This window comes from Oncorhynchus keta, chromosome 37 (assembly GCF_023373465.1).
Source record: "Oncorhynchus keta strain PuntledgeMale-10-30-2019 chromosome 37, Oket_V2, whole genome shotgun sequence".
NCBI lineage: Eukaryota > Metazoa > Chordata > Actinopteri > Salmoniformes > Salmonidae > Oncorhynchus > Oncorhynchus keta.
The window spans coordinates 4,747,240-4,772,217 of NC_068457.1; the positions used below are offsets into that span (position 1 = coordinate 4,747,240).

General features: G+C 41.9%; 1 protein-coding gene across 2 annotated transcripts; it reads right to left on the reverse strand.

The window, feature by feature from the left end:
* Window positions 1-1,123: 1,123 nt before the first annotated feature.
* On the reverse strand, window positions 1,124-22,984 carry LOC118370098 (RNA-binding protein 45-like). Of its 2 annotated transcripts, none has more exons than XM_035754890.1 (10): window positions 22,681-22,984; window positions 15,881-16,003; window positions 15,519-15,645; window positions 15,266-15,391; window positions 14,986-15,159; window positions 14,552-14,681; window positions 6,271-6,370; window positions 5,879-6,036; window positions 2,686-2,898; window positions 1,124-1,410 (listed from the first exon to the last, which is right to left on the reverse strand). In XM_035754890.1, the coding sequence occupies exons 1-9, from the start codon at window positions 22,954-22,956 to the stop codon at window positions 2,697-2,699; spliced, it is 1,416 nt and encodes a 471-aa protein (XP_035610783.1). In that variant the 5' UTR covers window positions 22,957-22,984; the 3' UTR covers window positions 1,124-1,410; window positions 2,686-2,696. The 2 variants fall into 2 exon arrangements, with proteins under 2 accessions (XP_035610783.1, XP_035610781.1); XM_035754888.2 differs by having other exon boundaries at window positions 1,124-1,408; window positions 2,677-2,898; window positions 22,681-22,983.
* Window positions 22,985-24,978: the final 1,994 nt, after the last annotated feature.

The window sequence follows — 24,978 nt, forward strand, 5'->3', positions numbered from 1 at the left end:
ATATCTGTATGGCTTGTTCTGGTCTCTGAGCTCTGTACTCAGATTATAGCATGGTGTGCTTTTTTGGTAAATCTTTTTGGAAATTTGACAGCGGTTGCATTAAGGAGAAGTTTATCTAAAGTTCAATGCATAACACTTATCTCTTATCAATGTTCATTATGAGTATTTCTGTAAATTGATGTGGCTCTGCAAAAACATTACTGAACGTACCGCGACAATGTAAACTGAGATTTTTGGATATAAATATGAACTTTATCTAACAAAACATATTGTGTAACATGAAGTCCTATGAATGTCATCGGATGAAGATCAAAGGTTAGTGATTCATTTTCTCTATTTCTACTTTGTGACTATTTGGCTGGGAAAATGGCTGTGTTTTTCTGTGACTAGGTACTGACATAACATAATCGTTTGGTGTGCTTTCGTCGTAAAGCCTTTTTGAAATCGGACACTGGTGGGATTAACAAGTTTCTTTAAAATGTTGTAAAATACATGCATGTTTGAGGAATTTTAATTATGAGATCTGTTGTTTGAATTTGGCGCCCTGCACTTTCACTGGCTGCTGTCATTTCAATCACGTTAACGGGACCTCAGCCATAAGAAGTTAACACAATCACTTCGAACTGAAGCTGGCAAGACATCAAACTAGCTGCACTTCATTTCGTTTTGACGTTTTTTCAAATTCACGTCTTTGTATATATACACAAAAACATTATGCTAGCCCATTCAATTTCGACTGGCTGAAAAACGGCTGTCTCGTTCCGACACGTTCATTACTAATGGGGCAGCTGTTGCACGTTGGAGACAGACAGCAAGGTTTATACAAATCCTCGCTGCTGAAAATGAAATGTTAGTCTAAAAGAATGTGAGAATGTCTAGATGCTTTTTATATTAGAGATCAACTTTATAATTTGCCTGGATGGGCAGATGAGACAGTGGATTGTGCAGTCAGATTGAACAGAGTAAATAGGCATTTTAACATCAGATTTAGCCGGTGTTAACTTGTGGAATAGACACCGGCTGGAATGTGGTTTTAATCAACCAGCATTTAGGATTAGACCCACCCGTTGTATAATAGAGATATTATGGTGTCTGAAATGCAATCAATGATTAACAGACCAGACAAACGTATCCTTTTGTTTATTGAGCAATTCAGGGTACATACATGGTGAACAAGCTTGAGTATATATCGTAAGTAGTATTAACTGTGACTACACTACTGTAAGTCCTAACTGACATCATACCTCACATTATGAAAAGAAACGTCTTGCAAGTTTGATGCTAGTGGCAATGTCACAAAAAGGTACAGAAATCAATGTCTGTAGTAGTTGGTCGTGTCATCGTCTCAGTATGTCCAGTCATGTCCGTTGTCATGTCCAGTCATGTCCGTGGTCATGTCCGTGGTCACCTCTGCAGAAACAAAAACATTCAGGGTACAGTGAGACATGTGGCTTCTAAAGCCTTCCCTGGCATTGTCACTCAATTCAAACTGACTACCAGCCGCCATCAATCTGATCTGAGGGAGTAAACTTTTGGGTAGTCTGACCAGACTCAGGCCACGCGCTCCGTTAGAAAATACCACCCTTTGGAAGTGTGTAATTACGCTGTAATTAATCATTGTACCATTTTTGTCAATCAAACTTTCAGATAACATTTTATTGGTCGCATATTTAGCAGATGTTATTGCAGGTATAGCGAAATGCTTGCTTGTCATATTAGTTGATGGTGCTATGAGACCAGTGTAAACAAACAGTTTTGCAAGGAATAAAGCGGTTTCTTCGACAAGCTATGCTACGCAGGCTACACAGAGAAGCAGCACAGCTCGTAGGGGAAAATGTTCGTAATTACACCGTTTCACGTGTACTAGAGGTCGACCGATTCATTGGGGCCGATTTCAAGTTCATAATAAATAGTAATCAGCATTTTTGGACTCCGATTACATTGCATTCCACGAGGAAACTGCGTGGCAGGCTGAAAACCTTATAAGAAACAATCAATCTTCCCATAATCACTAGTTAACTACACATGGTTGATGATATTACTAGGTTAACTAGCTTGTCCTGCGTTGCATATAATCAATTCGGTGCCTGTTAATTTATCATTGAATCACAGCCTACTCCGCCAAACGGGGGTTGATTTAACAAAATCGCATTCGTGAAAAAAGCAATCGTTGCACGAATTTAAATGAAAAATGTTGAGTTGGTAGTAAAATAAAATATAACTAATACTTAAAAAAGGTCCAATGCAGCCATTTTTTCTCTCGATATTAAATAATTTCTGGATAAAAATTAAGCACCTTAAATGTGATTATTTTTTACCATTTTGATTGAAATAGCAAATAGCATTTTCACAAGCAACAATGATTTTTTATTCTAGGAGTGAATGGTCTGAATAGGGAGTGTGAAACAGAAAAATAGATGTTATTGGTAGAGAGGTTTGGATGATGTCACAAGGTAGGCCAAAATGCCATCCCACCTTAATAGGCTGAAATTTCAGGCGGTCGTTTCAAATATCTTACACTAAAAGAACATTATCATAATGGAATACACACACACATGCATAATTAAGAAAATATAATTGAAAAGCTTTACAGAATTAATCATTTAAGGGTTAAGGTTAACAATGTTAATTTAGCATTAACAAAATACATTAATCTTAACTTTGAAACTGACTTACCTCTTTTACCTAGGAATTGGCTAGTATGTCCGCGGGCGTTTGTGGGACTCCTCCCTTGGTTCCCTGGGCGGGTCAGCCAGCATCACCTTCATCCTCACTCCGTTCACCATTTTACCATGCAAAGCAGCCATAGCGTCGCCCGCACTCTCTTTCTCTGCGTACTTCATGTAGCCTACGTTCCTCCCAGGCACGAGGTGCACCTCCACAAGGGAACCAAATCGACTGCAGAAAGAACCATCAGTAAGTACTTTATTAGGCCTGATTGCTTAGAAAACATGAAATAGAATATTTAGTTACCTAATGGTTAACAAACTATGTCTTTAGGGACATTAGTCAGTGTGTGTGTGTGTGCGTGCGTGTGTGTGCGTGTATGTTTAAACCATGTACAGTCGTGACCTCGTCCCCAGGTTAATTTCGAACCTCTCCAGAGCATGGAAACAGTGTGTGATGCTCTGCGACTAAGGGAGCAAGGTTCCAAAGTCTAGGTGAGAGAGAGCCTCCTACAGTAAGCCTTGACCGAGCCAGAACGGCCCATAGAGACAGGAGCCCAAGTCCTGTAGCGTGAAGCAGCTTGACGTACAATTACACGCCCTGGACGGCTGTCGCAGGGCCTTAACCCCAATCCATCTCCTTAAATGCTCAGCGCAAAGAGAGGCATATTTGTTGTTTAAGGCATGTTGTTTAAGTGTTCCCTTTATTTTATTGAGCAGTGTATATACATATATATATATATATATTAATAGTATAATAGTGTGTATATACACTGCTCAAAAAAATAAAAGGGAACACTTAAAACACAATGTAACTCCAAGTCAATCACACTTCTGTGAAATCAAACTGTCCACTTAGGAAGCAACACTGATTGACAATAAATTTCAATATATAATAATAATATAAATTTCACATGCTATTGTACAAATGGAATAGACAACAGGTGGAAATTATAGGCAATTAGCAAGACACCCCCAATAAAGGAGTGGTTCTGCAGGTGGTGACCAGACCACTTCTCAGTTCCTATGCTTCCTGGCTGATGTGATGTTTTGGTCGCTTTTGAATGCTGACGGTGCTTTCGCTCTAGTGGTAGCATGAGACTGAGTCTACAACCCACACAAGTGGCTCAGGTAGTGCAGCTCATCCAGGATGGTACATCAATGCAAGCTGTGGCAAGAATGTTTGCTGTGTCTGTCAGTGTAGTGTCCAGATCATGGAGGCGCTACCAGGAGACAGGCCAGTACATCAGGAGATGTGGAGGAGGCCAACAACCCAGCAGCAGGACCGCTACCTCCGCCTTTGTGCAAGGAGGAGCACTGCCAGAGCCCTGCAAAACGACCTCCAGCAGGCCACAAATGTGCATGTGTCTGCTCAAACGGTCAGAAACAGACTCCATGAGGGTGGTATGAGGGCCCGACGTCCACAGGTGGGGGTTGTGCTTACAGCCCAACACTGTGCAGGACATTTGGCATTTGCCAGAGAACACCAAGATTGGCAAATTCGCCACTGGCGCCCTGTGCTCTTCACAGATGAAAGCAGGTTCACACTGAGCACGTGACAGAGTCTGGAGACGCCGTGGAGATCTTCTGTTGCATGCAACATCTCCCAGCATGACCGGTTTGGCGGTGGGTCAGTCATGGTGTGGGGTGGCATTTCTTTGGGGAGCCGCACAGCCAACCATGTGCTCGCCAGAGGTAGCCTGACTGCCATTAGGTACCGAGATGAGATCCTCAAACCCCTTGTGAGACCATATGCTGGTGCGGTTGGCCCTGGGTTCCTCCTAATGCAAGACAATGCTAGACCTCATGTGGCTGGAGTGTGTCAGCAGTTCCTGCAAGAGGAAGGCATTGATGCTATGGACTGGCCCGCCCGTTCCCCAGACCTGAATCCAATTGAGCACATCTGGGACATCATGTCTCGCTCCATCCACCAACGCCACTTTGCACTACAGACTGGCCAGGAGTTGGTGGATGCTTTAGTCCAGGTCTGGGAGGAGATCCCTCAGGAGACCATCCGCCACCTCATCAAGAGCATGCCCAGGCGTTGTAGGGAGGTCATACAGGCACGTGGAGGCCACACACATTACTGAGCCTCATTTCGACTTGTTTTAAGGACATTACATCAAAGTTGGATCAGCCTGTAGTGTGGTTTTCCACTTTAATTTTGAGTGTCTCCAACCCAGACCTCCATGGGTTGATAAATTTGATTTCCATTGATCATTTGTGTGATTTTGTTGTCAGCACATTCAACTATGTAAAGAAAAAATGATTTAATAATAATATTTCATTCATTCAGATCTAGGATGTGTTATTTTAGTGTTCCCTTTATTTTTTTGAGCAGTGTATATACACCCCTTCACAATTACTGGATTCGTCTATGTCAGGCACACCGGTTGCTGACAGGTGTATAAAATCAAGCACACAGCCAGGCAATCTCCATAGACAAATATTGGCAGTAAAATGGCCTTACTGAAGAGTTCATCGGATGCCAACTTTCCAACAAGTCAGTTTGTCAAATTTCTGCCCTGATGGAGCTGCCTGGTCAACTTTAAGTGCTGTTATTGTGAAGTGGAAACATCTAGGAGCAACAGCTCAGCGGTAGGCCACACAAGCTCACAGAACTGGACCGCCAAGTGGTGTAGAGCGTAAAAATAATCTGTCCTCAGTTGCAAAACTCACTACAGAGTTCCAAATTGCCTCTGGAAGCAACGTCAGCACAAGAACGGTTCGTTGGGCGTTTCATGAAATGGGTTTCCATTGCCGAGCAAGCGTAAGATCATCATGCGCAATGCCAAGCGTCAGCTGGAATGGTGTAAAGCTCGCCTCCATTGGACTTCAGAGCAGTGCCTCTATCAGTGCTCAGACTGTCCGCAATAGGCTGGACTGAGGGCTTGTTGGCCTGTTGTAAGGCAGGTCCTCACCAGACATCACCGGCAACAACGTCACCTATGGGCACAAACCCCCCCGTTGCTGGACCAGACAGGACTGGCAAAAAGTGCTCTTCACTGAAGAGTCTTGGTTTTGTCTCACCAGGGGTGATGGTCCTAATCCTATATAAACCATGAACACCAGGCTTTATACATGTATTTAATTATTAAAATGTTGATAAGCAGCAATTTATAAGACCTTCAATGAATGTGTTGTTATCAGTGCAAGGACTCTGGGATTGTGAACTGAAGGACTCAGTTTAGCTATTTTAAGTTCTTCCATACCAGAAGACATCTTCCAGGACATCCATGGGAAGAGGTGCAGGGCTGAAGACCACAAAGAGACGCTCCTTAACCCGGCTATCTGGGGGTGCCAGGTTCTTCAGGGATGGAAGTGATACATCTGTCTGGACGCGGGGCATCGGAGAGGCTGTGCGGTAACCCTGAGACACGTCACATCAAGAGATTAACAGAGTACCCATGCGCACACCAACATCCCAAAAGCAAATAATTGAAAATCTACAATCTAGAAAATGTACAACCTGTCTACTAGATGTTTTAATTGTGGTTGTTGTGAGCTCCTCTGAGGATCTATGCCAATCTTGATACTAGAATAACTGCAAAGTGCAAGTACATTCAAACACTGTTTCCATTATGTAACAAACACCGCTGCTTACTGTGCTCATCTTCATCAGTTGCTGGCTGGTGGTAGGACCATTCCACACCATTGACATCATCTGAGCAGCAACCAGCTGCATTGCCATCTTCCCGACAGGACTAACAAACGACATGACAATTGTCTTACAATGGTGACCCACTAGAGTTGTTTTTAAAAATATATCTTTCAGCATTTCTAGAATGTACTCGAAAGGACGGGTAGGGACAGTGACAACCACATAAAGTAGACATCCAATTTGATGCATTCATTCTATCGATAAAAAAACATTTATTCTTGCGAGTACTGCCACTTCTAGGGAAACTGGTTGTGAGAGAAATTAAGCTGCGTGTATCCAATTGTAGTTAATACTATTAACAATAATTTATAACACGCTTTCATTGAAAAACAATGCAGTGAGTGCAATAAAATAAATTAAAACGAGACAAACTAGCCAGGGCCTCTGACAAAGAACACAGTTGACACTTCAACGGACAAGGAACACAGCTTTAACGAAGAAGGCTTTCCTAAAGAGACTGGTTTTAAGGCCAGTTTTAACACTAGAACTGCCATAGGCCAACGACGTTTGATTTTGTACATTAAAAATAACTCCAAGATCCTGCGCCTTCGGCGACATTTCCTAAATATTTATATTTTACATTGCTCAGTTGTCAGAATTTAAAAAACAAACAAGTATTTAGATATGGAAGCATTTTGCTGACTAAACTCAATTGGAAATGTAAATGGGAGAATGATAAATCAATATCATGTGTGCTATTCATTTTTGTAAATGGGTATGCATGTGATAAAATTCTAATTTAAATGCAAAATATATTGCATTATAATATTCATGATTGAGTATGCATAATGTCTGACCATTTGAAAAGGAAACAGCCATTTGTGTTTGATATTCCATTTCCATGGTACTATCCACTGACATTTAAAAATATAATGTAAATGATTAAATGACAACGTTTTTCAAATGTTAGCCATTTCATTTCCTTGTGACAAAAAAAAGTATATTATCAATTGGCAATTGACAATGAATTTTGACAGTCTTGAACCACATAGTATGGATGGAAAAGCAACTTCAAATTCGATAAATAAATCGCAATGCTTCATTTTGCCATTTAATTTTCCTCATATCGTTTTCAAACTGTATTCATTGTCAAACACAGTGGGCAGGTTTTTGGTAATGTGTGGCAGAAAAGGTTGCCTGTGTTGCTGGCAACATTTACTTTCGGGCATGCTAGCTGTATCGATAGGGTGTTTTAAGGCCGTACCGGCAACAACAGCCAGTGGCAGACCCCACAGAAGAAGAACAGACAGTGTTTGCGAGGACTTTGACGGAGGGGACTATAAAGCTCAAGGGGCACGGGGAGACACTAGTAGCTAGCTAATATGGCCAAATCTGCTATTATACACAGTGTACAAAACATTAGGAACACCTTCCTAATATTGAGTTGCATTCCACCGGGATGCTGGTCTATTTTGACGCCAATGCATCCAAGGGAAATTACCAAGTAGAATGTAGGCTGCAACCTGTTCAGAATGAGTCTGACATCATCAGATACTGACCTCCAGGCATTGACTTGGAAAGTAAGACTTGATGTCGACCTCAAGACATGTGTTAAGGGGACCTGTAGTAGTTTTACTACACATCAATGTCTTACACCATTGTAGTGGTGATAGCTATAAAATAGACTCCATCATACCCATGTTATCCACGGAGGAGCTAACCTCACAATGGAGGGTTCTATTTATTAGTGGCATGTGAGTTAACCATCAGAAGAGTGTTCTGGAGATTCCCTTACATGTGTTGCAATCGGAGTTGCTACCATCTCCTCTGTCGCTGTTATCAATAGCAATTTGTTTTGGGAGATCTCTAACCCTCTTACTGATTGGGTCTGGACTGACTGTGCTGGCATTGGTAGTTGTACTCAAGAGGACCAGTTATTCTACCAATTTATTCTGAAATGTTATCCTACCGGAACACGATTAGAGCATTTTACTAGTTGCAATGTAGTTGCACCTACACATGGCAAAGAATGGTTATTTTTGCCATTTGTTGGAGGAGGAAAGTCCACTGGACTTCTTTCACAACCAGCGTGGTACACCTCAGTGATATTTTAGATGTGTTCTAAGGTTATCCCCGTCGAGAGGCTTGTCCGCTCCTCTGTTCAGATTCAAGGCTGGTAACATACACAGGTTGAACAAGCGATACATCCCGGATGTTTTAGCATAACTATCAATGTGAGAGATGAGGTAGTCTGAGTGAATTGTCGCATTGTTCCCTCTATAACCAACGTTTAGTCGGCTTCAAAGCCCTTTAGAGAGCTCTCTAACATTGTTCTATGATGAGCGATATTGTCGAGCCCAAATCAATTAGCGCATGACAGGTTAAGCAGTCCTTCAGGACTGTTTCCAGGTATGGCTGTTTTGAGTTGTATTTAATGGACATATTCTTAACGACGTGATGTTCCGTTTCTATTCATGGTGAAAGCAAACTTCACGGATTTTGAGTGGGCTTGGCTTTTGCCAAGATTTTGACCTCTTTCTTTGCAACCTTTGTATCAGTCTATAGACAAAGCCTGTGGGCTTGTTTCTTGATCGAGCGAGCCCTGGATAGGGTCTCGAGTGAGAGCGGGAGAAATACGATTTTTAACGTCCTTGCGACGGGTGTTAATTCCTGTGGACTTGTTGTCCAGCAATTCCCAGTCTAGCCACCGTGTCTGATCTTTTTCCCTTTTCCAAAATGTGACTCGCTTTAGGTTCTTCACATAGAACTTCCAGGGAACATTGGTCACGTTTTGGTCGTATCAAACCTTTTGTTACCTGTGTGCTATGACACTGTGGGTTGGGTGCAGGAACGTAGCGATCAGGTCGATTGTAGCGGCAGTCGTTTTGATAGACATACTTTATTTATTATTTCGACCGCAGTGGGTATTGGTATCACGGCAGAAACAGTTGTTGTGCAGCAGCTCTCAACGCTCCAATATCTGATAATGCACCCTCTAACTGGAGTGAGTGCTCATGGTCAAACTCCAAAACCAAGATGTCAGAGCTCTTAGCATTGCGTTTTGATGCCTCAAAAGCTGTGCTTGCAAGCTCTTTGAGTTGTGAGATGGGCGGTGCAGCTCACGTTGGCTTGCCAAAGTAGGTAATGAAGGTGGGATACATGTTCGACAGAAACATTTGTTTGAATGGTAACAGCTCTTCCATTCCTGTTTCAGTGAGTAGACCAAAGTAAGCTGAATGAAGCCTATGCTGGTAAGCTTGTGGGTGTTCATTCCGAGCTTGTTTGACAGTGTTAGCCAGGGAGCTATCGTGTTTGCAAGTCACAGAACCAATTAATTTTAATTTCAAAGCGGTGGCAAGTTTAGTGTAGTCGTTTTGCACGTGTTGCTGTTCTAGACGAATTAACCTCGTCACGTGTCTATTTGACGTTCACTTCAACAGGTAAAGCCTATCAGAAACCGCAGCGTTCAGGTAGCCATCGTCTATGTCAGCTAGGAAAGTCTCAATGTTGTTTGGCTGACCTGGAACTGGGTCAAAGGTGGGAAAGTTGATGAGTTTGTCATGGCATTCCATGCCAAGCGGGTGGAGAGGGTTCGCTTCATCCTGTGGGGAAATTGGGGCCGAAAGGCCAAGAGGAGATGCCAAGCTTTGGCGTTGTTGACGAAGAAGCACCATACTACTCTTTACCTGAACGGCCAAGAGGAGAAGACCTAGGGACACACGAGAGAGTATCCAAATAGTCTGACAATTTTAGCTTCTTAGTTAAATTGAACAAGACAACGATATCCAAATCAGTAAATATTGGCTGGATATAATAAGTGTGACCCCGTGTTACAAATGTGAGACAACGCTGGGTGTCACAGAAAAAGAAAAAAAACATTTAAAAGATGGCCGTTTCTTCACCCGAGGGGTCACTGATCGCAGAAAGCTGAATGCAAAAGGAAGTCCTGAGGTGGAACATCCGTTTTCTAAGGCATACGATGTTGCTGTGTGAATAAAGTGGAAAAACAAAATGCCTGCTCTCCCTTTGTTAGCATTAGCATCACATGCAAGCTAATCCTACTTGGTTCACTTTCAAGCACAACCAACATAGGATCCTTTACACTACGGGAAGGGGGTTTACTAGTGACGTCTCGCATTCAACCCAGTCGGCATTCTTCTTTGCTAGCACTATATTACCGGAACGCGCGGTAACATAAAGAGAGACGCATGTGGACTATCCACGCTGTCTAAGCGTGATTGACAGATAAATAACACTCCGGCCCGATCAACAAATAGAAATTTGAGGATCGATCTATCATTGCTGGATCTATGGCTGTGCTCTAGAAATTAATGCTGACCGAATCACTCGCTCCAAAGACATGAGAAACAGAAATAGCACGTTTGGCTCCATTTAATCTCCTTTTCAAATTTAATTTAACTGAATGCCTTTTCTTAGTGCTAGGGCATCAATTATGTTTTTATCATTAATGTGATCCCGATTGTTTTATCAAATTGATTAACTATTACAATGATTAAATTACTCACTGACTATGAATTTCAGTAGGAGAGAAAACAACAAACTCTTGGAGCAAAACTCAGGCAACCGATGCTATGCAGATGTAAAAATCTTGTTCAAATGTTGCAACGATAGGAAAGGGAATCTGGACACACACACAACATGGGACATTTCCTGTGATCTTCTTTCACATGAAACTGGGACCAGCACTTTACATTTTGCATTTGATTTTTGTTGTATACATCATTTAAGTGTAACTGGACCTTTTCAAATTTAATTTAAACTGAATGCCTCATTCGAACTAACATTTTGAGATCTTGAAGATTGAACCTACTCAACAGGGCATCAATTATTTGTCTTTTTTCCCCTTTTGACATCAGCCTGGCGGAGTGGGGCCGCAAAGCTATCATTAATGTGATGACGGCCATTGTTTTATCAACCCTCACTGCCCGCCGAGGTGAGACACACTTCCGCCCAATCTTCCTCTAAGGTTTGACTAGGTACTTTCCTGCACACTGCATGTGCGGATTAACTATTACGATGATTAAATTACTCATTTAAAAATTGTGTCACGACTTTTTATTTGTAATAATCTGACAAAGGACTGTTTATTTCAAATAAAAGTTCACTTTGTGATTGAGCACTGGGAATTTAAACCCCTACAAGTCCAGGAGAGGGAAAAGCAATACCTATCCAAACTCTTGTACGGCTGTGAGGGGAGCAAAACTCAGGCCCTACACCCAAACAAGGGTGATCCACCTTGACCTGCGCCTCCCTACCATGCAGTTATCAGCTCAAAATCGCTTCTGGCTCACTCCCTTCAATCAAAAATAAAAGCTCTTTAAAAACTAGGATGTCTGATTTAAGACCTGACACACTGGATGAGGAATGCACCAATTTATAGTCGCTCTGGAAAGGGAATCTGAAATGTAAATGTGGTTCATATCCCTTTAAATGGAGCAACGGGAGGCTATGGAACATGGGGTTTTCAAAATAGAAGCCACGTCCTGCTTTGATTTTCCTCAGGGTTTCGCCTGCAATATCAGTTCTGTTATACTCACAGACAATATTGACAGTTTTGGAAACTTTAGAGTTTTCTATCCAATACTAATAATAATATGCATATATTAGCAACTGAGACTGAGGAGCTGGCAGTTTACAATGGGCACCTTTTCATCCAAGCTACTCAATACTGCCCCTGCAGCCATAAAAAGTTAACCCACCGCTCCTGAGCCGTCATTGAAAATAAGAATGTTAACTGACTTGCCAAGTTAAATAAATGGTGTAAAAAAAAATTAAAAGCCAAAACGGTGTCCAAAAATACCGATTGTAATGAAAACTTGAAATCGGCCCTAATTAATCGGCCATTCCGATGAGTCGGTCGACCTCTAGTTATAATAGTTACATCAGACGTACCAATGGTCGTTCGAAGGAGAAATGTCCTCCTCACGTCTTCGGTTGAGTTTCCTAGACTATTTTACATATACAGCTGCAGACTGAATGTGGTCTTAAGTTTTGTAGACTTCTGAACCATTTCAACGTGTACTGCTGGCGCTGCACGTAGCTGGTCTGGTGGAGTCTAACCATTCGTGACGTCCGGTTCAACACCATCTGCCTGCTCGGGGGGGGTCAATGAAATATTTGGACAATGACATATTGTTTCATTCCCCAATCTACTGATGTTGGAGTTTTGGTGGGAGGACTCCCTTTGTTCCACAGAGGTTCTCTCCCTCAATATTGCATGACAAAAGAAGAGACAGTTTCTATGAGGTCATAAAACGGCCAACTTCACCCCTCTCCCTATGGGAAAGAGGGTGCTGTAGAGCGGACCCGCTGTAACCTGATTCTTCGGATCCTCACAGAAGTCATGACAACTTGTAAAAGTCTAACACATGTATTTTCCATAAAGTATGTTTCTGAACAATTAACCATGACGTCTTGTTGACAATATGACCAGGTCGCTCATCCCTCACCACTTTCACGTCATGGGCCATAGCTCGGTGCACCCCAGTCCAGCTTAATTAAACTCCCTCAACATCATGGTAGTGCGCACAGTGGAATAAAATTGAATAATTCTATTCATGTTGTAGTAACCTGAAAAAAACACTCCCCACTGAATTCTTGTTTGTGACATTTTGTTTATTGCAAGTCAAGCTTTCGTTTGCACGCCATTAAATATTGTCAGTACTAAATTATGATACCCGCATTGGACAGTAACAGAGATTCTGTAAGGCGGCAGATGACCTATGATATGGACTGAAACCAGTCTGAATTTTTTTGTGTTCCTGTTGTCTGATTTGAAGGCTACCAAAGTTATTCTGGGAAGAAAAGCCTTTTCTATTTGAGCTATTTTGCCCCAGACCTGACAGTGTGCTTCTCAACTAATCAATTTTTTTTCAACTAATCTATTCTAACCCGAGCAGCTCCTCCAGCAGACGCTGCTCCCTCCTGTCTTCCAGATGCTGCTGCCCACCATCAGACAAGTAAAGATGCTCTACCATGAGCAAGGGAACCAAAATGGCTGAACGATGCATTGATAATATCACATTTACATAAGTATTCAGACCATTTACTCAGTACTTTGTTGAAGCACTTTTGGCAGCGATTACAGCCACGACTCTTCTTGGGTATGACGCTACAAGTTTGGCACACCTGTATTTGGGGAGTTTCTCCCATTCTTCTCAAGCTCTGTCAGGTTGGATGGGGAAAGTCGCTGCACAGCTATTTTCAGGTCTCTCCGGAGCAGGTTTTCATCAAGGATCTCTGTACTTTATTCAGGATCGAGAGAACGGAGCGGCTTTTGTGGAGTGATGGGTAACGCTGCTTCGAGTGTGGCTGTTGTCGATGTGTTCCGGGTTCGAGCCCAGTTAGGGGTGGAGAGGGACGGAAGCAATACTGTTACACTGGCAATACTATAGTGCCTATAAGAACATCCAATTGTCAAAGGTATATGAAATAAGTGGTATAGAGAGAAATAGTCCTATAAATACTATATTAACTACAACCTAAAACCTCTTACCTTGGAATATTGAAGTCTCATGTTAAAAGGAACCACTGACTTTCATATGTTCTCATGTTCTGAGCAAGGAACTTAAACGTTAGATTTTTTTACATGGCACATATTGCACTTTTACTTCTCCAACACTGTTTTTGCATTATTTAAACCAAATTGAACATGTTTCATTATTTAGAGGATACATTTATTTTTATTGATGTATTAGATTAAGTTAAAGTGTTCATTCAGTATTGTTGGAATTGTCATTATTACAAAAAAAACTCTAAAAATGGGCCGATTAATCGGTATCGGCTTTTTTTTGGGGTCCGCCAATAATCGGTATCGGCGTTAAAATCATAATTGGTCGACTTCTAATACATATATCATTTTATGTAATATCTTGCGTTCTTGTCTAACTGTTCTGTACTTTGTCATGTATTTGTATGTGGACCCCAGGAAGAGTAGCTGCTGCATGTGCAGTAGCTAATGGGGATCCTAATAAACTAAATTGACTTACACCATCTTTCGACAACATTGGCGACAACTAAACACAACTAACTATGGCCTAGTAACTGACGTGGAAAGTTTCCAGTCGCAGGTAAATCATGTCATAAACTGGGTGAGTGGATGGCTGAAGTAGGTCTTTAGCAATGAATATGTACAAGATCAAATAAACCTAAAGATCATGCTTTAATGCGTATTACTTTCAAATAAATCTATTATCATTATTGATAGACAAAAATCAAGACATTTGACACATTTTAAGTGTACCATCAAATGATAAGTCTGTACCTGGTCCTGTCTTCTCCATCCTCTATGTGGGCCACGATGAGGCGGTTTCCAGGGGGATACTCAAAGCCATTCAGCTTCTCTTTGGCGTAGAGGGCAGAGCCCAGGTTGTTGTAGCGAATCACAACATGTCCTGGGGGGCGGGGGCGTTAAAACGTTTTAAATGCATCATGAGCAACAACAAACATTAATGTGAACAATTTAAATACAAAATTAGGAGTGTTAATCTGTGGGTAACACTACATAAGAATGTCAAAAAATATGTGTATTAACAAAAATAATGAGTAGGCTTATTCCAGAATGTCTTATAAGCATTATGAACATAGATGTCTTTATAGTAATGTCTAAAGTGTTACTCTTGATAAATCAATGTGTGACTCAAATTTTATTTAACCACATCTTCCCCTATTAAATACATAATTATCAATGTATAATACCTTTGTTGAGCCCACAATGATCCCGCTGCATCTCACAGTAATCCATCCCTGGTATGAGGTCAAAGAGGCCATAAATCTGCTCCTGGGTAACACTAGCTCTCGAGGATACCATTAGGCACCTGGTGATGAGGTCACTGGATCGGTAGTCAGTTACGGCATAACTGCCAGGGTCAGCTGTCAGGTAGGGAACACAGACAGATGTCAGACCACAGCTAGATTAAAGCAAATGCAAATGAAAGCAAAGGTGACATTCTGAATCAGAATGAAGTACTTCACATACACACTCCAAAGGAATAGGGGTTCATTCCCAGGTCACTTGACATGTGCTCTGCTCTGCCACTGCTGTGATAGTCATTATCTGCAGTTAAGTTCTTGCTTCGGGGCTCAGCAAGAACAGCCCTGTAGGCTGGTTGCACAGACATGGGTTAAATTGATACAAATGAAATTCTACAGTGAAATCATTGAAAGGGAAAGTGTTTTAACTTGAGTTTATCTGTTCTGAGGCTTCAATGAAAGGGCTGATGCCTGCTTACCTCTATCACAGTTCTCAATGGCAATGGCTGCTTGTGATGGCTTATGATATCTCACATATCCCAAGCCTTTGCTCTCCCCTGTGGTTTTATTCTTTATGATCACACAGTATTCTATGTCCCCATACTCCTACAAGCAAAAAAAAAAAAGAAGAATTATCTATATTGGTCTGCTATCTTAAGGGCTGCAGGTGTTTAGAGCATTGAGCAAGTAACGGAAAGTTTGCTGGCTCAAATCCCGAGCCGACAAGGTGTGTCGATGTGCCCTTGAGCAAGCGTCTGCTAAATTACTAAAATGTACGGGTGGCCACTTAGGCCAGAAATATTTCACCAAGTGATAAAATGCAATGCAATGGACCTCGTACCTTGAATGTGTCTTTCAGATCTTCTTCTGTGAATGTTTTGGGAATCTTTATAAATATTCTGGTGAGCTCTTCATCCTCCACATCTCTGTGTCTACCAGAGGACCTTGACTGGGCAATGAACACCTGAAACAGTAGTCATATTCAGTCAAAATACATAACTTGTATACAGTGCATTTGGGAAGTATTCAGACCATGACTTTTTCCACAATTTCTTACGTTACAGCCTTACTCTAAAATGGATTAAATTGTGGGGGGGTTTTCCTCAATCTATACTCAACACCCAGTAATGACAAAGCAAAAACAGTTTGACATTTTTGCAATATTAGAAGAAATATTCAGACCCTTTACTCAATATTTTGTTGAAGCACCTTCGGCAGAGATTACATCCTTAAGGTCTTCTTGGGTATGGCGCTACAAGCTTTGCACACCTGTATTAGTGGAGTTTCTCCCATTCTTCTCTGCAGATCTTCTCAAGCTCTGTCAGGTTGGATGGGGAGTGTTGCTGCAAAGCTATTTTCAGGACTCTCCAGAGATGGTCAATTGGGTTCAAGCCCGAGACTTGTCCCAAAGCCACATCTGCGTTGTGTTGGCTGTGTGATTATGGTCGTTGTCCTGTTGGAAGGTAAACCTTCGCCCCAGCCTGAGGTCCTGAGCGCTATAGAGAAGGTTTTCAAAGATCTCTGAACTTAGCGCCACTTGCCTCAATCCTGACTAATCTCCCAGTCCCTGCCGCTGAAAAACATCCCCACAGCATGATGCTGCCACCACCACGAACCACCGTAGGGATGGTGCCAGTTTTCCTCCAGATGTGATGCTTAGCATTCAGGCCAAATAATTTAATATTGGTTTCATCGACCATAGAATCTTGTTTCTCATGGTCAGAGTCCTTTAGATGCCTTTTGGAAAACTCCAAGCAGGCTGTTGTGCCTTTTACTGAGGAATGGCTTCCGTCTGGCCACTCTACCATAAAGGCCCAATTAGATTGGTGGAGTGCTGCAGGGATGGTTGTCCTTCTGGAAGGTTCTCCTATCAGCAGCTCTGTCAGAGTGACCATCGGGTTCTTGGTAACCTCCCTTCGACCCCGATTGATCAGTTTTGCCAGCTCTAGGACGAGTCTTGGTAGTTCCAAACTGTGTTTTTGGGGACCTTCAATACTGCAGATTTCTTTGTATCCTTCCCCAGATCTGTTCGACATAATCCTGTCTTGGTGCTCTACAGACAATTCCTTCGACCTCATGGCTTGGTTTTTGCTCTGACATGAACTGTCAACTGTGGGACCTTATATAGACAGGTGTGTGCCTTTCCAAAATCAACAGGTGGACCACGATCAAGTTGCAGAAACATCTCAAGGATGATAAAGGGATACACCGGAGCTCAATTTCAAGTCTCATAGCAAAAGGGTCTGAATAATTACGTAAATAAGGTATGTAATTTTTTATTTTTTTTAAAATGAACTATTACACATTTAAATAAATCCTATTAGCTTCCAGTGTGGTGAGAGCGGCTTTATTGCAATGCTACGTCACACTGGCCAAATGTCTGCCTGCTCGAATGGCTAAGATATAGATAAAAACATGAAGTGACCCAGGGAATGGATAGAACGACATTCAGAGATGTACAAAAATAAATATTACATTCAAAAAATGGGTGAATCTTTACTTTAAAAAGGTATAGCTCACCCGGTGAATGCCCCAAGCGGTCTGTCTAAACTACTGGCACACAGCTCAGACACCCATGCATACACCACAAAACATGCCACAAGAGATTCTCACAGTCCCAAGTCCAGAACAGACTATGGGAGACATATAGTACTACATAGAGCCATGACACCATGGAACTCTATTCCACCAAGAACTGACACAAGCAGTCAAATTTGATTTAAAAAAAAAACACCTCCGGGAACAACGGAGACTGAAGCAACAAACATTGGCACAGACACATACATACACATGGATTTAGTAATGTAGATCTGTGGTAGTGGTGGAGTAGTGGACTGAGGGCACACTGTGTTGTGAAAGCTGCGAATGTATTGTAATGTTTTTATATTGTATAAACTGCCTTAAATTTGCTGGACCCCAGGAAGAGTAGCTGCTGCTGCTTTGGCAGCAGCTAATGGGGATCCATAATGAATACATTGGTTTCCTTACCCTGTAAGTAGTCCATGGACAAGGTACGACAGGAACCAATGTTTGTTTATCTGGCAACTGATTTAAATGCAAACTGTTTTAGCATTTGTGGCACAAACCTAATGCATGTCAATGGTAACTATATTATCATTTGAAACAGTGGCCAAGCATGGGTTGCTGTCATACCTTGTCCATAGACTGCTTACAGGGTAATGAAAATGTAATTTTGTAATTTGGGTGAACTAACCCTTTAACAGTGAGGGGGGTCTAATATATATATATTATATACTGCTAAAAAAAATAAAGGGAACACTTAAACAACACAATGTAACTCCAAGTCAATCACACTTCTGTGACATCAAACTGTCCACTTAGGAAGCAACACTGATTGAAAGGACATTTCACATGCTGTTGTGCAAATGGAATAGACAACAGGTGGAAATTATAGACAATTAGCACCCCCAATAAAGGAGTCGTTCTGCAGGCGGGGACCACAGACCACTTCTCAGTTCCTATGCTTCCTGGCTGATGTTTTGGTCACTTTTGAATGCTGGTGGTGCTTTCACTCTAGTGGTAGCATGAGACGGAGTCTACAACCCACACAAGTGGCTCAGGTAGTGCAGCCCATCCAGGATGGCACATCAATGCGAGCTGTGGCAAGAAGGTTTGCTGTGTCTGTCAGCGTAGTGTCCAGAGCATGGAGGCGCGACCAGGAGACAGGCCAGTACATCAGGAGACGTGGAGGAGGCCGAATGAGAGCAACAACCCAGCAGCAGGACCGCCACCTCCGCCTTTGTGCAAGAAGGAGCACTGCCAGAGCCCTGCAAAATTACCTCCAGCAGGCCACAAATGTGCATGTGTCTGCTCAAACGGTCAGAAACAGACTCCATGAGGGTGGTATGAGGGCCCGACGTCCACAGGTGGGGGTTGTGCTTACAGCCCAACACCGTGCAGGACGTTTGGCATTTGCCAGAGAACACCAAGATTGGCAAATTCATCACTGGCGCCCTGTGCTCTTAGCAGATGAAAGCAGGTTCACACTGAGCACGTGACAGACGTGAGAGTCTGGAGACGCCGTGGAGAACATTCTGCTGCCTGCAACATCCTCCAGCATGACCGGTTTGGCGGTGGGTGAGTCATGGTGTGGGGTGGCATTTCTTTGGGCAGCCGCACAGCCCTCCATGTGCTCGCCAGAGGTAGCCTGACTGCCATTAGGTACCGAGATGAGATCCTCAGACCCCTTGCAAGACCATATGCTGGTGCGGTTGGCCCTGGGTTCCTCCTAATGCAAGACAATGCTAGACCTCATGTGGCTGGAGTGTGTCAGCAGTTCCTGCAAGAGGAAGGCATTGATGCTATGGACTGACCCGAGCGTTCCCCAGACCTGAATCCAATTGAGCACATCTAGGACATCATGTCTCGCTCCATCCACCAACGCCACGTTGCACCACAGACTGTCCAGGAGTTGGCGGACGCTTTCGTCCAGGTCTGGGATCTCTGGGAGGAGATCCCTCAGGAGACCATCCGCCACCTCATCAGGAGCATGCCCAGGCGTTGTAGGGAGGTCATACAGGCACGTGGAGGCCACACACACTACTGAGCCTCATTTTGACTTGTTTTAAGGACATTACATCAAAGTTGGATCAGCCTGTAGTGTTGTTTTCCACTTTAATTTTGAGTGCAACTCCAAATCCAGACCTCCATGGGTTGATAAATTTGATTTCCATTGATAGTTGAATGTGCTGACAATCACACAAATTATGTAAAGAAATAAGTATTTAAGAATAATATTTCATTCATTCAGATCTAGGATGTGTTATTTTAGTGTTCCCTTAATTTTTTTGAGCAGTGTATAGATACACATTTATACATACAGATTTGTTTAATCTACTAATAGCAGGAACAGCACAATCTAGTGGTCAGAAGACTTCAATGACTTTCTCTGAATGGGGAAAAAAAACCATCACCACATTCACTGAGAATGCATTACATAGTATGAAGAAACAATACACCGAGCCACAGCCCCATACTACTTGTCAAACACAGAACTTAAATTGGACACACCCAACACAACGAGTATGCGTGGGTGGCTTTTGACAATTCTTCAGAATCCTCATGTTTTAGTAAGAAAATGTTTTGGTCCAATTTAGATATGTACTCTATTTTCTATTATTTTCTATTTAATAGCAATTTGGGTACAATCAATGGCTTAATTTCTCAGAAAATTATAATTCAACAAAATAATGTTGCAGGAATGCTAACCTTATCCATTTAACTAAAGAAACAATTTCAGAACAATCAGATTGTGGGTGTCATGGCTTGCTGAAATGACGTGGAACGATCCTTTAAATCAAATCAAATTTTATTGGTCACATACACATTAGTAAGTTAGTCAAGTAGGGCTTTTATTAATGCAAATAAATGTAAATGAGTAATGACGTTGTAGCATAAAATAAAAAGTCCATAATCACTACAGAAACCCTGGTTCAAATCCAGACTGTATCACAACTGGCCGAGATTGGGAATCTCATAGGGCAGCACACAATTGGCCCAGCGTCATCCGGGTTTGGCTGGTGTACGCCGTCATTGTAAATAAGAATTTGTTCTTAACTATCTTAAAAAAAGGTTAAATAAATTAAAAGTACCAGTCAAAAGTTGACACCTACTCATTGAAGGTTTTTCTTTATTTGTACTATTTTCTACGTTGCAGAATAATGAAGACATAAAAACTACATGAAATAACACATATGGAATCATGTAGTAACCAAAAGTGTTAAATCAATATATTTTATATTCTCAAAAAAATAGCCACCCTTTACCTTGACAGCTCTGCACACTCTTGGCATTCTCTCAACCTGCTTCATGAGGAATGCTTTTCCAACCGTCTTGAAGGAGTTCCCACATATGCAGAGCACTTGTTGGCTGCTTTTCATTCACTCTGCAGTCCAACTCATCCCAAACCATCTCAATTGGGTTGAGGTCAGGTTATTGAGAGGCCAGAACTGATGCAGCACTCCATCACATTCCTTCTTGGTAAAATAGACCTTACACAGCCTGGAGGTGTTTTCCCCACAATAAACCTGAGAAAAATCCAACCAGGAAGTGGGAAATCTGAGGCTTGTAGTTTTTATTTTTTTATTTTACTCAGCCCCTGTTGTAGATACAGTGGGATATTGGTTGTTGCACTTCCTAAGGCTTCCACTAGATGTCAATAGTCTTTAGAACATTGTTTCAGGCTTCTACTTCTATTATAAATATTCACTTGCCTTTGATGATCTTCATCAGAATGCACTCCCAGGAATCGCAGATCCACAATAAATGTTTGTTTCGTTCGATAATGTCCATCATTTATGTCCAAATAGCTTATTTTGTTTAAAGTAAAAGCTTGTCAAACTAAGTATAGAATCAATCTTTAGGATGTTAACATAATTCTTCAATAATGTTCCAACCGGAGAATTCATGTCTGTAGAAAAGCAATGGAACGAGAGCTAACTCTTGTGACCGCACCTCAGCATGTGGCAATCTGCCAGAAACCTGACTCATTCCGCTTTCATTCGGTCAGAATGCACTCCCAGGGACCGAATGAGAGAGGAACGAGTCGGGTGTCTGGCAGATTGCCCTGCACTTTCACTGGCTGTTGGCAAGTTACCGTCCCACATATCCCAGAGAAATTAAAGTAATGATGCAATAATATGGGCATGGTCTTTTACCAAATAAAGCTATATTCCGTAATCCACCCCTAACTTGTCACAACACAACTGATTGACTGAAAGGTATTAAGTAGGAAAGACATTCCACAAATTAACTTAAGGCACAGCTGTTAATTGAAATGTATTCCAGCTGACTACCTCGTGAAGCTGGTTGAGAGAATGCCAAGACTGTGCAAAGCTGTGAAGGCAAAAGGTGTTAAACTTTGAAGAATTTCAAATATAAAATATTTTGATTTGTGTCAATGTTTTTGGGTTACTACATATGCCATGTGTTATATCAGTTGTCTTCACTCCTATTTTACAAAATGTAGAATAGTAAAAAAAATAATAATAATACCCTAGAATGAGTATGTGTGTCCAAACACACACTATTATACTATTACACACACACTACTATTGTACAATCTGTGTTGTGTCATTTTCCTGAGCTATTGTTTGTTTGAATTCAAGACCAGATTGATCTCAATTTGTCAGTGTCAGATTAGCCACTTATTTCGGTCATTTGTGGTATTAAAAAAATATTCAGTTACTGTCCATCATTTATGTATTGTGGAATTGCATCCGGCCCTGGTTATTGAAAATATGTCAGGGCGGTTTTGATGGAACAATGGATTCTCGAGACATACATTGTTTGCGAACTATTAGATGCAACCAGCAAATGGCGGAGCGAGTTCTGCATGATGCACCTTCGAGGAAAGATTTGAACGGAGAAAGCTGATCCGAGAACAGCGCTCCCTTTCTTTCCATACTATATGTATTCACCTTCGACGAAGTACTGTGGCGACCATTTTCTCTGCTTGATGTTTCGGGCAGTTGCAGGAAACGTGCATCGTTAAAATACGGGTAAAACATTCAATCGCTATCGGTTCCATGTAATCATTTTTTTAAAATACTTAAGGAAATAAATAGTTTGTTAGAAACTTGGATGAGGTCATATTAAGTTTAGATGTATGTGCATGCAAACCTTAATGGGCTTCGTTCCGTCTAACAGGCATTTTCCATGCATGTCCTCCATTGCGGTGCATGCTTCCGAAGACTTCGCGAATTTAACATAGGAGATCCCCTTCGATTCTTTCGTCTGTTTGTCCTTAACCACCCATACACCTTGGACCTCTCCAAATGCAGAAAATTTCTCTCGAATAACATCATCTGAAACTGATCGACTTGTTACGAGAAACAAGCGACTGTTAGGAGGATTGTCAAGATTTTCAACTGATTGCTTGGATGAGTAGTCCTCCATTTTGGTTATCAAGAAATGACGTTGTGTGCGTCACATAGTACATGTTTGATGCGGCGTTCAAGTCAACTCGGAAACATTGGGCTCTGAGTTTCCATTTGAAAGTACCAGAATCAACCAATAAGAATCTACGTAAATACGTTCGTTATAACTCGGTACGTTCTGATAGCACACGAACACAGCGTTTCTCCGAGTTTTCCACTTGGAACCAGAACAAATCAATTGGAATCTATGCAAAAATGTAGGCACATTTTAACTTGCAGTTTCAGCTTAGTCTTGAAAGCAGTTAACTTTTGTTGCCTTTCATTATGAGAATATACATTTTCAGACTTTCACTGATCACAAAAGTTAATGCAGTCAAAGGTCATTAAGCTTTGACTCCAAATGTCTGCAGTTCCTCTTCACCGCCTTCATCCTGCATTGTGGGAGGCTCTATATTGTCAACCAATCATTTGTGAGTTTGTGTTACCCTTTCTATGAGCTTATAATATAAACTACAACACAAAGGTATGATTTTCTTCATGTCAGCACATGTAACAGCAGTTTACAGCCATTTTTTTGTTTCTTATTCTTCCTCTCCCCAATTCACTTAAACTATATTTCTGTATTTCCCATGGGCTTCACCAGAGTACCCCCTAGTGGCTGGAATACAACTGTATTAAGCCTTACAACACCCCCTGCAAAAATGAAATGTCCCAAACATTTCACTGGCCTCAAAACAAAGAGGATGTAAGTACTGGTCATGAGAACAACTGAGAAAATTGGCCTAACAGCCATATAACTATCTAGACATGTCCAGTCTACCTTTATGGGTAAAGACGCAACCCCTACCAAACATTATCACACTGTGATTAGTAAAGGTAAACAAGAAAATATATACACACATCTCTAGTTGGTGTCCTGATAAGAGCTGGGCAGCCCTAAAGTGTCATAGGTTTGAATGTCTCTGGGCCTCCTCTGCCAGGAGTCCAGCTGTCAGGTGTCCACTTCATCATGAGTCTGAGCCCTAGGCTGTTTCCATATTTACCCCTTTTCTCTCCTTCCTCTCTCTGAGGACTGGTTGATACTCCTTCACAGTGAAGTTTATCAGTCTGACCCCGTTCCTCCCCATTATCTGATACTAGCTGTGTGCTACTCTGTCTGCTCTCTTCATCCCTATGTGACCTATTGATGAAAACTGGATAAGAATCCTCATCTGAGCGCTCAGACTCAACGCGCTCCCCATTTTTCTGCTTCCCCTTGTGGAGAAGGGGTGGTTCCCTTCTCCACAGACCTCTCTACTGGGTGTTTCAACAGGTTCCTCAATGGTAGGGAATTACATGACATGAGCATATTGTGATGCAGAACCCGGGCCCTGCCTGTACCCCTCGCGGGTTTGACCTCATAGACAGGGCTGCCATCACCTTTCCTGGTTACCACCACATGTATTTGGGTCCTCTCAGTGTGATCTTAGCTTTCCCAGCCAACCACGTTCTGACATGTTCCTCACCAGTGCACGATCCCCTGAGACCAGACCTCATTTTCTTCTGATCGTAGTAGGCTTTTCCCTTTGCTGTTGATTACTCCATTTTTCTAATGGTGATGTCATAGGCTTCCGCCATCTGTTGCTACCACTTCTTAGCATAATCCTGGTATGATTTCTCCTGTTCCATTACCTGTAACCCAAAGACAAGGTCAACAGGTAGCAGTGAAGCCCTTCCAAGTAGCAGGAAATACGGTGAGAACCCAGTAGCATCACTGGTGGTGGTACAGTTATATGCATGAATGACGTTATTCAGATAATCACCCCAGTTGGCCTTTTTCTCTTGTGTGTGCGCAACATTGATAACAGTGTACGGTTAAATCTCTCCACCGGATTCCCCTGTGGATGATATGGAGAGGTTCTGGAATTGGCTATTTCCCTTACAGTCCTGCAAGACTCTAAATAACTAATTTTCAAACTCTCTTCTCTGATCATCATGAATTTTTGACAAGGCCAAACTTTGTGAGAAAAAAAAAATCGTATTTTTTTTACTGCAGTTTTCT

Excerpts from the sequence above, each read along its gene's own strand:
- LOC118370098 (XM_035754890.1), bottom strand. The coding sequence starts at position 22,956 with ATGGAGGACTACTCATCCAAGCAATCAGTTGAAAATCTTGACAATCCT. Across the intron at positions 14,682-14,985 it reads TCATTGTGGGCTCAACAAAG|GACATGTTGTGATTCGCTAC; the intron begins GTATTATACATT and ends CCCGCCCCCCAG. Across the intron at positions 6,371-14,551 it reads GATGGAGAAGACAGGACCAG|TCCTGTCGGGAAGATGGCAA; the intron begins GTACAGACTTAT and ends GTCGTTTGTTAG.